At 44.2% G+C, this 15,159-nt stretch overlaps 1 protein-coding gene across 1 annotated transcript; it reads left to right on the top strand.

Annotated features, from left to right (window-relative positions):
- Nucleotides 1-5,649: 5,649 nt before the first annotated feature.
- On the top strand, nucleotides 5,650-12,639 carry FGA (fibrinogen alpha chain). The gene is made up of 6 exons (XM_055796367.1): nucleotides 5,650-5,807; nucleotides 7,604-7,732; nucleotides 8,785-8,968; nucleotides 9,257-9,402; nucleotides 10,361-11,414; nucleotides 11,791-12,639. The coding sequence occupies exons 1-6, from the start codon at nucleotides 5,757-5,759 to the stop codon at nucleotides 12,507-12,509; spliced, it is 2,283 nt and encodes a 760-aa protein (XP_055652342.1). The 5' UTR covers nucleotides 5,650-5,756; the 3' UTR covers nucleotides 12,510-12,639.
- Nucleotides 12,640-15,159: the final 2,520 nt, after the last annotated feature.

Below are 15,159 nucleotides of genomic sequence, written 5' to 3'. Positions count from 1 at the left end.
GCCATTATCCAACTAAAGACGTTAAAATTTGTAGCAGAAATTAATTGTATTATACTTGCGTTTTCTTTTTTCTAGATCTGGTAATAGTTTTCTAAGTGATCCACATAAGAAAACTCACAGCACAGATCAAGAACAGCAAAGTCTGTGATACTGTTTGAATGTACTTACCCAGAATATCTGATGAGTGCATTTGAGGAGTGCATTAGCAAATCAGATTAGATTTGTGGATAAATTCCTCAACAAAAAAATACACTCAGAGCTACAATAGATATCTATATATCTATATCAACTTGATATATTAAGAACTGAAATATGAAGTGTATCCTGGTCTTTATTTCTACTAGCAAGAGGCCAGAAGTTCACCTGGTATCTGAATAGCACATTTGAATGCTTCGTTTTAAGGACAGGGAGACATTACACTAATTAAACAGATCTCAAGGGTGGTTTATGCCGCCTCAACACTTTTCCAGCTTTGGTGCCCAGGTCCCCAGTGCCGCTGCTGCTCAGCCTTTTCGCCTGCATCTGAGTCTCCACAGCATGATAAGCTGCTGTCCCCCTGTCTTTTTTACTGAAGTTGCTTTGACTTAGTTCAAGTTCTACCCATGGGCCAAAATCTAAGAGGAAGGAGTAGGTAAGAAGGAGCCCTCATTAGCATAGGGTCAGCATGGGGTTAACGAGCTTTTGAGTTGAGGGACAACCCCTCCACACCACTAAACCAGCATATGCGCGTGGCCCTGTTGCACCCATGCAACCAGCCATGCTGTGGGGCTCACCACCAGCCTTGACACCCCGTTTCTTGCCGAGCAGAGCAGTTTTCTTGAATGCTTTGTGTCATGAGGCCTGTCCTGTGGTTCCTTGTAGCTGAAGCAGTATTTCTAGAGAGGGCTGAGGGTTGGCCAAGTTCAGTCTGATCCTGGTTCTGCAAGCAGCCACTTGAGTGGCATTGGCCAAGTCCCTTCCACTTTCTGTTTTCAGTTTATCCCACCTACGACATGACTTTAAGGTTGTTACTATTTGTAAGTTTGCAACATGGAATTAAAAAAGTATTCCTTTCCCCTCTGTCACTTTGACCTCTGTATCCACACTTCGCTAGGTCTGCACTATCATTTGCCTCTCCTGGTCTAGCTTTTGGCTGCAATGATTTCTTTGACGACAGTCTGGTGTAAATACACATGTTCGACTAGTGGGAACTGGCATTTTATGTGTTGCTCACCAGAGCTAAGACCGGCTTATTCTTCCGGTCGGTTTCTTCATTGGTGTCCTAAGTTTTTACAAATAATTTTAACCTCTTTGAAGAGGACCGTTTGCTCTGGGTGGTCAGGAGGGTCGCAGCTGTTGAATCCAAGAAGCTTGATTTTTTCAAAGAAGCCCTGTGCCAGAGTTCATCAGGCAGTCTGCAGGATCCCAGCCTGCAGTTACATGCCCTGGGCCCTGAAAGAAGGACTGGCAAGACTCATGCCTTTCAGAGCTCCTTTCTACTGTTTCCAACCCTCTAACTGTCAGAAAGAGGCCTGAGAAGATCTCCTGTTTTGCCTGACTCATAGAGAGAGAATGATACTCTCAGTAGTATTTTTTGCAAGCAAATACATTGCGATTTGACTTAATGCCCCTATTTTGTATACTGAGAGGTCATATTTCTCTTTTCTGAGTTAGTCTTTATCGTACATGACTGTCAGACCGCAGCCTACAGTGGAAGTTGTCTGTATTTAGGCAAGCCTGTCCCCTTCTGAGTTTATAAAATTTTGTTATAGGATTTGGTGGCTGCAATGAGTTTTGCGTTTCTTCCACACCTTGTGCTTGCAGTCACTCTTCCAAAGACCCCTGTAGCACAGAACAGAGGATTTGGGAACAGCAATATTTTTTTCTTTTGCATGCTCACCCCAAAGCAGGAAAAAAACCCACCCAAACCCAAACAGAAAATGTGGACAAGGAAGGGATAGAGGTAGGAAAAGGCAAACAAGGTGGACAGAATGGAGGCCTTGCTGGGTCCCTCAGTCCCTGGGACATTGCATGGGGAAAATGTGGCACCAGATGCTGGGACTGGCTCATAATGAACTCTTTTAAGAGTTGAGTAGTCCAAGGAGTATATGAAGAGAAAGTGGAGCTGAGAGCTGGATCTGAAGGAGAATGGGGTCTAAGAGAAGGTATCCAGAGGAGGGACATGAATGAGCAGGTAAGAGGAGGACAAGGCACTGCTTGGAAACTGGTTGTGGAGACAGGTGGTAGGACAGGGGACGGGGGCAGTGCTGGCTCACATCTAGGGCACACAACCCAGAGATAATTCCCAGACTCCCTGACTATGACTGTGGCAACCTGCCAAGAGCAGAGCAGCCGAAGTAGTGAACTGCACTTCTGTCCTTCGATCATGAATTAAAGTTAAATCCAAAGTTTATCTAGCTCTTGGCCTTTAGCCTTTCAAACAAACACAGGGAGAAGCGACTGTATGATTGCAACATGAAAGCAAAGGTACAGGCTGAAGGTCAGACCCCACATTCAGTCCTCAACTGGAAAGCCTGAGGAGCTCCTCCTTCACCTCAGCTTCACCCAGCGACGCCCTTCGCATGAAGCTGGAAACCCCGGAGCTTCACTAGCATTTATGATCAGCTATCAGGTTTTTCCAGTCCTTCTAGCTTTGGTGGCCGAGTTTAGTTGGACCAGAGCTTAAATTTTCCGCGTTTGAAGGTCACCAGAGAGCTGCGCTCTCCACTGGGGTCAGAGGAGGCCTGGCACATGCTACTGCCGTGTCCAGTGTTACCCTGGCAGCCGGTACCTGGGACATCACCTAGCAAATTGTCTCACCCTTTGTTAGCATGGCTGGAAAGACAGAAATTCTGTCTTTTCAGAAAAAGAAGAAAAATAAAAAAATAATTTTAAAAAAATGCCTGATGTGCTCTTGATTTTTAAGGCCTATTGAATTGCAAAAATAATGTTCAGAGATCACTGAAGATCACAAAATCAAGCGCTTACAAAATGAGAAAAGCCAGAACTAAGGTGACATGTACATCCCATCTGAATTATGAAGGATGCTTGAGTTGTTTCATAGCTTGTAATGCATGTAGTGAGTAAGACCAGGTGGGGCACAGTTGTCCTTTACTTACAGCTGACACCCTGCAGAAGGAGGTGTTATTCCTGCCCTCACCACCCGAGCAGGTTCCTGTGGGACCAGAGGCAAAACTCTTCGATGTCTCAGAGCTGGCTGCTGGATGTTCCCCCTGAGCCACATTGCAGACACGGAGCTACAGCTGCCATCAGTGGGATCTGCATGGATGGTGTGCTCGGAAGACTCCGACTCTCCAAATGGATCCCAAAAATTTATAACTACTTTTTGACTTAACCTTCTCTCCTGGCTTCTGCAGCTGTGTAGAGGGGAAAGGCATGCCCAGGGAATGAACGCTTGTAAAGCACTGGGGTAGCGGAGTGATGAGCACCATAGGAAAATTCTTGAAGCTTTAAACAGTCTGCAAAGCATCACCATAGAATAGAAAGAGCTGGGCAGCTGCTTGCTTGCAGAGCACCATCCATGTTTTCTGTGAAGAGGAAGAGGTTCAGTGGAAGAAACATCACACATGATCCTGCAGTGAAGCAGAGATGAGCGTACGCACAAGGACAGCATATGTAGGTTGTACCTGTGATCCTTGTGTTCCTGACCATGGAGGTCCTAAGGCTATAATCTCTCAGCAGAGTTTTGTATCCCTTGTGGAGGCTAAATTAGAGCTTGCTGGTTTGAGTGGGAGACTCTCCATAGACCCCAGCTTCACTTTAGATGAAGCTCATTTTACTCTGTTCTGTAAAATAATTAATCCTAACCCTGCAAGACTTCCTCTTATTGTGGTCCTTCTGTCCTGTAACCATTTTATTGTCCTCTGAGCTTTTTATAATTCTTTCACAGAACTGCTGCAACAGAGTGAACAAAACTGTGTAGGACTTGGAGTGGGGAAGCATCGCCAGTCTGGCCGCTGCTCAGGTTAGCAGCTGAGCATTTTGGTGTGTAGGTGTATTGATTATCTGCTTTGAGTTCAGGAGCTGCCTTATGGACATTTATCAACCAAAGAACACAGCCATGGCTGGCTGATCCTCAAACTGAGCGAAGGTAACATGCGGTCTGTTTGGACATCTGTTGCTGAAGTTCGTTGGGCTGTCTTGCTGCTGAAACCTGAAAACCTTTGTTACATCATAGTATTACTGGCACTGCACGGGATTCAGCAGAAGACTTACAAAGCAGTTGCAGGGAATTGAAATAAACAAAACATCTTGTTTCAGAATGTGCACAGAGAAGACTAAGCCTTAAACACAACAGAAGCCCTTTGTCATGCAAAACCAGATCCTTGGTGTAGGTGTTGAGCACTGCAGCACCATCTTATTGAGCTCTTCTCCTGGAGGATATGAGGTAGTGATATTGGTATAAGTTAAGTTAGGTTTAAGAGGGCTTTCCTAGATAAGAGAAGCATGAAATGCAAGGCCAAAACTGGGAGGAAACAAAGGGTCCCGGCCAACTGCAGTGAGCTTTACATGGGGAGGGTTCAAGCCTCCTGAAGGCAGAAACCAGTAGAAAAATCAGAGGAAAGGAGGATAAGCCAAAACCTGGAATGGCTTGGAATGGAATGAATGGCTGCTGGAATGGATCCAAAGCTAAAATCAGCTATTTTGATTTAAATATATTGTACAAACTTAAACATGTTCCTCCAAAGGAGACTATGATAAGATGTTACAACCTGTAGATGATGAAGAGTTTTGTGAATGTCACGTGCTTTGAGAAAGCCAGGAAAGAATTTTGTTCTTTCAACTGATTAGGCCCACATTTGCTCTAGCAGAGGTTCTCTTGCTCGTTCCTGCTCACTGCGGTGGCAACTTCTAAGATGGGCAGCACCTCTCAAGTGTGACAGCCGTGTACACCACTTCCCACTACCAGTAAGGCTGGTTGTAGAGCTCGCAGCAGCAGCATGGTACCGTCGATTGCCACACACAAACTATACACATTACACAAACATTTAAGGAGATGTGACTCCTTAGGAAGTTTTAATTATGCTTAACATCTGCTCTGGGACATCTTCATGTACCACTCTACTGTGCTTTTCATAAATATCTGTTCATTCCAAACATCCTACTTGATAAAAAATTATAACATTTGTGTGAGAGACAGCATAATGTTGAACACATCATGTGTTATACCAATACCAGTAATGTAAAAACTGATGTAAACTGGGTTCTGCACTCCTCAGGAATTAATTTTGGTTGATGACCACGTAGTCACAGATAGACTGTATCAACTTTTCTTAGACTAGTATCTGCTTTGAAAAGGCCAGTGAATTTCACAGCAATGGAACAGTCACACAGCAAGGGCAAACAAATTACTTCCTTTTTCAAAAATCAGCTCTTTGGTGATGCCCGTCACACAGAGTGTGTGTCTTCCAGCAGGTAAGCATTGCTGGATCCAACTAGGTCCTGCATACATCTTAGGTGAACATCCAGTTACAAGAAACTAAGCTTTAGACAGATTTTTTTTCCTGGAATACATGGTGTTGCCCACATGTTGGTGTTGTGCAAACTCATCTGGAGCAAATAACATCAGAAACTTGTGTAAGAGGCCTTAAGTAATCACCTAAGCGGGGGAGTCGGCGGGGCACCTGGCATGTTTTGTCTCCAAACAGAAGGGAGCATAATGATTAATCACAGCTTTGCATGAAGGTTTAAATTGCACCAAATGAACAGGGAAGAGCATCCTTTCAGTCAGAGTTCTGCTTGCTCTCCTCCTGAAGATGATATCAATGAGGATCCTCTGTGTCTTGCTGTGCCTCCACTTACCCTGGGTATGAGTTTGCTTACTTGATTCTTTTCGTATCTTTCTGTTTTGAATAGTGAGCGTTTATTTAATGTTCATTCATTAGACAGATACATTTTGGCTGTCACCTAGCTCATAAAATTCAATGCACACACATATGCACAAGCTTACTGTAACTGCTTCACTGCTGGACTCTCATCAGTAGTTCTTGAGTATCCAGCTCTCTTCCAGCTCTCTAGTTTTGCTTAATTTGGTTTTTCTGAATCTGCCTAACTTCAGGAACAGCAAAGCACATACATTAACATGAATTCATAAATTCGTCGGTGTTGCTGTAAGTCTTAAACCTAACAGACTGGATGCTAGTGGCCCCAGCCAGTCAGGAATTTCCATGTTTATTAAGGTGAATTTCACTCTCTGTTGGATGGTGCTTCAGCAGGCTTTTCCACCTACAAATGACACACAATACATTCATTATAAAATACACATTAAAACCCAACAATTCCTGTGGCAGAAACATCAGGTTAAACTAGAGCTAAGTAAGAAAAAAAAATTTCAATAAGGAAAGAGATAGACTTGATTTTCAACTATGCTAACATAACCTTGCTGTTTTCTCATTGAGGTCTCAGGCCATAATCTTATGTTAGATTCTTTATGTTTCTCTTTTGACTTTTTTTTTTTTTTTTTTTTTGAGGAATGTGCATGTTTAACAAACCACAGAAATTCTAGGAAGCAGATGGGACAAAACAGAAGCAGTCGTATTGGAGCTGTCAATGCTGAAAGGGCACAGACCACATAAAATCAAAGTTTTTATTTGCTGCTTTTAAGAGGCACTTGGGCCAGATCTTCAGGATGCATCAAACCAGCATGAATCTGCTGATTTTAATAATGACTTTCCAGTTCTCTGGGGCTGAGATTCTGGCCCTGGAGGCTAGAATTAGGAAAGATTTATCTTCCTTGGAAGTAATAATTGAACATAATAATCATAATAAGTAAATATTAATTATTAATATTTTCAAGCATGAATTATGCTGCTTGAAAAGAACATCAAGTGTGCAGAGGAATCCATTCAGACCAAATTACATCTCTAGCCATAAAACAGGGCTTTCTTTTATGAAAAAAGAATTGTTTTCCAATCTTTTACTAAGTGATTCTTAGGTTTGAAGAAAAACTCAGTATATTTATTTCTTTTCTTTCCATTAGCACCATGGAATCCATCCATCACTGACATTACTATTGTACTACAGTGTTGTTAGCTTTCTTGCTCTTTATGCCAGGTGAAACAGTGCTACAAGCTTACAGTTAGCAACTGGGATTAAAATCAAAGACACTCATGGGAAAACTCTCTTCATATGTATCTTTAAGCCAGTTTTGTGTAGACTGAAGGTGGCAGAATGAAAACAGAAATTTGGAAATATTGAGGCAAATGGAAATAGAACATAGGATTTTTTAAGTATTTGTTTTAACTTAACCAGCTACAATCTAATTTCAAGTTAATTTTGTATGTGTACGCAGAACACAAGACTTCTGTGGAATGATATTATCATAATATATCCTGAGCATCACCAGCTCCCTACATAGCAACATTAATTTTAAGAGATGGAAGACTTTGTTCTGACAAAACAACAACAAAATAATCATATCTTAGAAGAAATGTCAGGAATAAAATCCCTGTACTGTTGGGTGTGCTGCTTTCCAGATGGCTGCAATTGCCACATGTCACCTATGCCACCGAGGGCTGGAGGACAGCAGCATTATGTTGCTGTTCTCTCGGCAGCTGTTTCGTTAATCTTGGCTTTGCTTTTTTCTCTTTTTTCCTCCTGGCAGGCACAAGGTGGAGAGACTGACTTTGAAAAGGAGGGTGCAGGAGTGCGTGGTCCCAGGATTGTGGAGCACATGGCCCAGTCCACGTGCCAGTATGAGAAGAACTGGCCCATCTGTGCAGATGATGACTGGGTGAGCGATGAGCTCTGGGGGCAAAAGTAGGGTGCCCACAGACCCCAGACGGACCGCTATGATGGGTGCCATGCAGCCAGCACGTGGCTGGGATGTATGTCTGAAGGAGGACGGGGGATGCTTCATGTTGGGGCAGGCTGGAGAGAGCTCCTGCAGGAAAGAAAGAAAGAAAGTGAGAAATGAGGAGAAAGAGAGAGAAGAAGTTTGCAGGGGTGCAGAATCAGATGAGAAAGTAAGCCTGGAAAAGAAAGATGAAATAAAAGAAGGCTTTACCTAGAAAAAAATAAGACAGGTTTCTTTTCAGAATTCTGATATTGCCACTTTTGGAGTTGGTAAGAGAAAGGCACCAGAAAGAAAGATGTGTGACAAAGAAAAATAACTAGGAATAACTTACGCTTCACAAGTTACTGCTTAGGAAGGCAGATGGCAAAATGTTCAGTAACCATTTCATAATGATCGACGGAATGTCTTTGTGTATAAACTGTTAAAGTTCTCTCTCTCTTGCATCTCAGCCCACCTCTATGCTACAGTTATTTGATGAAGTCTTGGCAAAGAGTTTTAGTCTGTAAGAACATTAAGTTTTTCTGCGGAAAATGTTACTTAAATAAGTTTGCCTCTAATATCCTTGCTCAAACTGGACAACCGAATTCTCCTTACAGCAGCCCTTTGGGAAATATATATATATATATGTATGTCTTATTTCACCCCTGAGGAACAGAGAAGGTGGAAAATTAAGGGTTTACTTGTTCCTCATGCCCCACTTTTGGCAGGTTTCTGAGGATGCACTTCACTGATTCCATCACACCACCGGTGCCAGAGGCATACGAGGTAAAGGATGAGCCCCCCGGTCACTTGCTCTAAGTCACACAAGTCCTTTGCAAGGTCACTGGATGAATAGGACAGGACACCTAAAGAGAACTTGTGGAATCTTGCCCTGATTTTTTTTTTTTAATGTGTTTTCAGTGTTAGCCAAAAGTGCTGGCAAACATAATGTTAGAAAAAGGTTTACTCATGAAGATTTTAAGACAATTATTTCCCTCTTCCAATTTTAGGGTACCAAATGTCCTTCAGGCTGCAGGATGCAAGGACTAATTGATGAAACGGACCAGGATTATAGTCACAGAATAGACAAAATCAAGAAGCTGCTAGCAGAAAGTCAAAACAACTACAAAAAATCCAATCGGATAATTGTGGAAACCATAAATGTACTAAAACCAAACCTGGACAGTGCTCAGCGTAAGTATCTCACATGCAGTTTTATTATCCCTTGCTGAATTATTGGGGGTTTTTTAGTGCATAAGCAATATGTAGTGAAAATATAAGCTGTGCTGGACCTTATTATCAAAAGCCAGCATAAACATAGTAATGCAAGACTCTTAACAGCTAACTAATGAAAACTAATGTAATGTTAACCTGCTCGGTGCTATGAGAATTACTGTTTTAATTACATGTTTTAAAATATGCTACTCTTTTAGGAAAGAAAACCACATGTACATAGCTGACTGTGAGGCATTTCTGTTTCAGAGACTGATGAGAATTACGGTCACGTGTCAGGAGAACTGAGGCGGAGAATTGTGACATTGAAGCAGAGAGTTGTCACTCAAGTAAACAGAATTAAAGCTCTGCAGAACAGCATCCAGGAACAGGTGACAGAGATGAAGCGCTTGGAGGTAGGTGGCTGCTACGTAATTTCTATTCCTTCCAGTGCTTAGCTACAGGAGGGTCTATCCATCACACCGTATGTGGCGAGCAGTGCTCTTTCTGGAAGACAACATGATGCAGCTCTCACAGGATCTGACTTGCCAAGGCAAATCCCCGAACAAGTTGCTTTCTGTGCAGCTTGGTTTTCTGCTCCTGCTGCATGGGAACCAACATGAGCTCAGGAGGACTCCTGGTCCCACCTGCGGCTTCTGCTCTGAGACAGGCAGCAAGGATATTATATATTGGTTATATACAACTGGCTTTGTGAGGTGTGTCTGCTCCTGTAAGGAGCTGCTGAGCAGCTGGGATGAGGGGGATGTGCCCTGTCCTTCCCCAGTGCTGCCCACAGCCCATGCTGGCATTAGAGCCCATGTTCCCTGGTTGCAGCCAGTTCTGACAGTAATGCGAGGAGAAGTCCTGGCTCAAACAGTGGTTTTGCTCAAAAGCCAATTTGGATCCCTGGATCAGAGACCCAGCTTTTGGATCATTTGAGAAAGCAGCGGTAACCCCAGGATGGGAAGCCTCACAGCAGGGCCATAACAGGCTCTGGGACAAGCCCAGTGTCCTCCCCTCTCCCTGAAGGACCTGTTTCTGCCCTGGTCCCCAGGGAGCGTGCCCAGTTCTGCAGCACTCCCTCCAAACCCAGAGGTCATCCCTATGCCCTGAAAATAGAGGGAGCAGAGATTGGGAACATGTCCTAACGTACTTCTCCGTGGAGCTCATGTGCACTGCGCTATTGCACTTGTCTATTTACAGTGGAAATAAACCCAGGGTTGATTTCAAAACTGAGCTTTAGAAAAACTCAGCTGTAGACGGGAGGTACCAGGGCAGCTCCCACCTTTCCCTAGCCCACTTAAAGGTATGATATCTTTGCTTGAGAAAGTCACGAAAGCTCCCTAACCGTATTATTTTTCTCCATTTGTGTAGGTGGACATTGATATTAAGATACGAGCTTGCAAAGGAACCTGTGCTAAAAGTTTTGGTTACCAGGTGGACAAGGAAAGCTATGACAACATCCAGAAGCAGCTTACCCAAGCCAACTCCATCGACTTGCACCCAGAGCTTCAAACCACCACCTTAAGCACACTGAAAATGAGGCCACTTAAGGACTCAAATGTTCCTGAGCATTTTAAGCATAAGCCTCTGCCAGAAATGCAAGCTCTGAACATAATTAATAACATCAAGCAGATGCAGGTGGTATTAGAAAGACCAGAAACAGACACAAACCCTCCCCGAGGTGACAGCTTGTATCACGTGGCAGAATCGAGGGGGGATGGACCTGCATACACCAGCAAATTAGTTATTCCTGCTCATGGGAGAGAAACCCTTAGTCTGGGAGACAAAACCTCCTCCCCTGTCCGTAGATGCACCAAAACTACCACCACAAAATATGTCAGTGGCCCTGATGGCCCTAGGGAAGAAGTAGTTGAAAAGGTGGTTTCTTCTGATGGCTCAGACTGCTCCCATTTCCCAGGAACAGGAACTGTTGGTGGGACAGGTGACTCACACAAGCTAGAGAGGTTATTCCCTGAGCTAGAGTCGTTTTTTACCCCTGACTCTCCATCCACTGCTAGTAGGCACTTTGGTGGATCTAGCAGCATTTCAACTAGCAGCCACTTAACTGGCACAGGCACTAGCCACTCAAGTACTGGGGTATCCAGTCATTCAGGGACTTATGGGGGGAAAGGCAAATTTACAGACTTAGGAGAGGATGAAGAAGATGACTTTGGAGGACTTCACCTTCAGCCATCTGGATTCCCATCTGGCAGTGCAAGTCACTCCAAGACCGTAGTGACCAGCGCCTCTTCTAGTTTCAACAAGGGAGGCTCCACTTTCGAAACCAAATCACTAAAGACCCGTGAAATAACTGAGCAGCTAGGTGGGGTGCAACATGATCAGAGTGCAGAGGACACCCCAGACTTTCAGGCACGCAGCTTCCGACCGTCAGGATCGAAGCGAAGGACAGCCAGTGCTGGGAAAGGTACACGGGCATCACAGAAGTAGTTATTGAGGTAGTGGAGCCAAACTCCATCCATAACCAAACTGACACATTGGGTTTAGATACTGCAGTACAACAATGATGATAAAATGCAAGCACTGTGTGTTTGTGGCCACCTTGGAAATCAAAAGGAAAATATTTCATTAATAGTTGGGTATTACATAGGCGGTTCACGATTTAAGAAGTACATAAAGTTTTATTTTCTGAATTCTTTTTAATGTTGCCTGTCACTATACCTAGTGTAGTCCAAGACATGTTTAACAATTTCCCTCAGAGCTATTGGTACTTGGATTCCTCTGAACCTTTTATTAAAATTTGCTGATAACTCCTGTCAAACCAGATCAACTTTTTTTTTTAGACTGTGATGATATCCGCCAGAAACACACTTTTGGTGCCAAAAGTGGCATTTTCAAAATCAAGCCAGCGGGATCCAATAAGGTTTTGTCAGTTTATTGCGACCAAGAAACCACTTTGGGAGGATGGCTATTGATCCAACAGAGAATGGATGGATCAGTGAATTTTAACCGGACCTGGCAAGACTACAAGAGAGGTTTCGGCAGCGTGGATGGCAGAGGGCGAGGAGAGTTCTGGCTGGGCAATGAAAACATACACTTGTTGACTCAGAACAACACTCTTCTTCGGGTAGAGTTAGAGGACTGGGATGGAAAAGCTGCGTATGCGGAGTATATCGTACAGGTAGGGTCTGAAGCAGAAGGGTACACCCTTGCTGTGTCCTCCTATGAGGGAACCGCTGGGGATGCTCTGATCGCTGGCTGGCTGGAGGAGGGCACCGAATACACATCCCATGCCCAGATGCAGTTCAGCACCTTTGACCGCGACCAGGACCGCTGGGAGGAGAGCTGTGCAGAGATGTACGGGGGTGGCTGGTGGTACAACAGCTGCCAGGCGGCCAACCTCAATGGCATTTACTATTTGGGGGGCCACTATGACCCCAGGTACAACGTTCCTTATGAGATTGAAAATGGCGTGGTCTGGCTGCCATTTAGAGCCTCTGACTATTCCCTTAAAAATGTTAGAATGAAAATCAGACCCGTAGAAAGGCAGGCTTTTAATTAATATGTTACAACTACAAGTTGAAAAGTTTTTTTATATGTGTGTGTGCATCATGTACCTTTACTCTGGGAATTTGAAGGCAACTGGACACATCTATGGCTTAAAAATAAACACTGATTAATTATCAACAAAATAGTCCTTTCATTTTATTTATAACTAATGTTTTCAAAGAAATACTGATTTTGAAACTCTTTTTCTATGAACTTGGTCTATGTCTGTGACTATGTCTATGTCTTTGGCAGCTCACACCTTGACTGGAGATAAAAATATTTATAATTTGAAGTATTTACTTTGTTTAAGAGTGTTAAAGAAGTAAAAGAATTTAGAAGTTCAACACTAACTCCTGCCTCCACTAACATGAACTGTGAAAGTCTGAGTTCAACAGTGACGCTTCTGGGTCATCTCCTCTCATCTCCATTTGCAGGCGAGCACAGGGAGTCAGTTCTCAGGCAGAGCCACGGGTGGTTTGGGGTCTCACTTTTGCTGCACACTTACTATGGGGTACCCTTTGATAAATGATGCACGCATTTTAGGACTGACTTTTAAAGGTCTCCTAAGCTTTGATATTACAAATGTGGAGGTAGACCTTCTATCCCATTGATGAATTCGAAAGTAGTTGACCATGCATATTATAGCTTCAAAATAAGACAGTTCATGACAACTCATCAAAATATAACTTCAAAAACAGGCTATTTTTTTCTAGTACCAACTAAAAGGTTATGACTGTAACCAGCACAAGCAAGATGAGGAGCACCTGGATGGCTACAGTATGTATTTCCTTGGTTTAGAGCGTTTCTCTGCACAAGTGTCAAGCAAGGATCCTGCAACTCAGGTGTTTAAACCAGCAACTTGCTGACGGTGTACAGAAGAATATTTTAGCAAAAAAGCTGGCTGCATGGAAAAACATTTATATTGGTTACACAAGAATATACTGTATTTACCTTTATACCTTATGAGACAAAAATCACACAAGTAGTTACTCTGTTTAATATTTCTGTGGTTTGACTGAAAAACAAGCAGAAGCAAACTTCCTTGCCTCCAATCTCACTGTCCAGCATGTTGCAAACCATTTAACAATATCACCAAATACTGGCAAAACAGCTCACTTTTAGCCTTTTATTAGTGCTTCTCAAACACAGCTACTATTTAACTTTTTTGGAGAGTTTGTTGAAGAGCAAAGACATCTTTACAGCCATGTGCAGAGAAGTGACTCTGCTTTTGGAAAAGGGGCTTCTGCTTTACGCTTAGTGGTTTTGTTCCCAAGCCTCAGTAGAAGCCTGCCTGTGGGGATGCTGAACATTTACGCTCATGTAGTAAGATGCTGCCATGGTGTCTCCTCCTTGTCCTCCTGGGGTCCACAGGTAAAATCAACACAAGAGTTTTCATAGAATCACAGAACGTTCAGGGTTGGAAGGGTCCTCTGGAGATCACCTGGTCCATCCCCCAGCTAAAGCAGGTTCACCCAGAGCAGGTTGCACTGAATTGTGTCCAGGTGGGTTTTGAATGTCTCCAGAGAAGGAGACTCCACAGCCTCCCTGGGCAGCCTGTCCCAGTGCTCTGTCACCTTCAAGTAGAGACATTCTTCCTCATGTTCAGATGGAACTTTTTGTGCTGCAGTTTGTGCCCGTTGCCCCTTGTCCTGTTGCTGGGCACCTCTGAAAAGAGCCTGGCCCCGTCCTCTCGACACTCGCCCTTAAGGTATGTGTAGACACCGATGAGATCCCTCTCAGCCTTCTCCAGGCTGAGCAGGCCCAGCTCCCTCAGCCCTTCCCCATAAGGGGGATGCCCCGGTCCCCTCATCGCCCTCGCAGCCTCTGCTGGGCCCTCTCCAGCAGTTCCCTGTCTCTCTTACTGGACCCAGTACTCCAGGTGCGGCCTCACCAGGGGGCAGGTAGAGGGGCAGGACAACCTCCCTCGACCTGCTGGCCACGCTCCTCCTAATGCACCCCAGGATGCCACTGGCCCCTTGGCCACCAGGGCACCCTGCTGGCTCACGGGCAACTTGCTGCCCACCAGAACTCCCAGGTCCTTCTCCACAGAGCTGCCCCCCAGCAGGTCAGCCCCAGCCTGTACTGGTGCAGGTTTCAGATGGGACCCATCTACCACTAGCGATCTGGGCACCTCGCTTTCGGGAGGAAGGCTGCTCCCACTGAGAGGTGCTTGATCCTGCTACCAGTGTTGAGAAGTCCTGTCTTTGGGACAACCCTTGCTCCTGGCTACCGAGGGAGCATAGACCAATAGCTTCGGTGAAATACCCAACCTTCACCTACCCTATGACTGGTGTCACTAACTGCTCTAGTCCCACAATACTGACTGTTTGAAAGGCATAGAGCCAGGTCTTCTAATACTGGATTTTATTCTATCCTGTGATAAAAGACTGTGGGAGGGTAGAAGGGATATTAAGAGGCACAGTATGTAAGCTAGGTCCCAGGAAAGGGCATGTTTTGTCCAGCATTCAGGATTTGAACTAAGTGACTGGTGAGCTACCCATTTCTTAAATATTATCTTTTCACTTTATTCCTTCTCAGCTCATTACACAGGTAGCTACCGTTACCTTTGTAATACAAAAGAAAATGACTGTCCCTAATTTAGTGGAATGCATTTGCTTCTCCATGCATAATGCATAAATACTTAGGAATCATGTGAAGAGAAG

This window comes from Falco peregrinus, chromosome 2, assembly GCF_023634155.1.
Source record: "Falco peregrinus isolate bFalPer1 chromosome 2, bFalPer1.pri, whole genome shotgun sequence".
In the NCBI taxonomy this organism is placed as follows: domain Eukaryota; kingdom Metazoa; phylum Chordata; class Aves; order Falconiformes; family Falconidae; genus Falco; species Falco peregrinus.
Note: the sequence above shows the minus strand (reverse complement) of the source record. Positions and strands in the feature narration are given on the sequence as shown.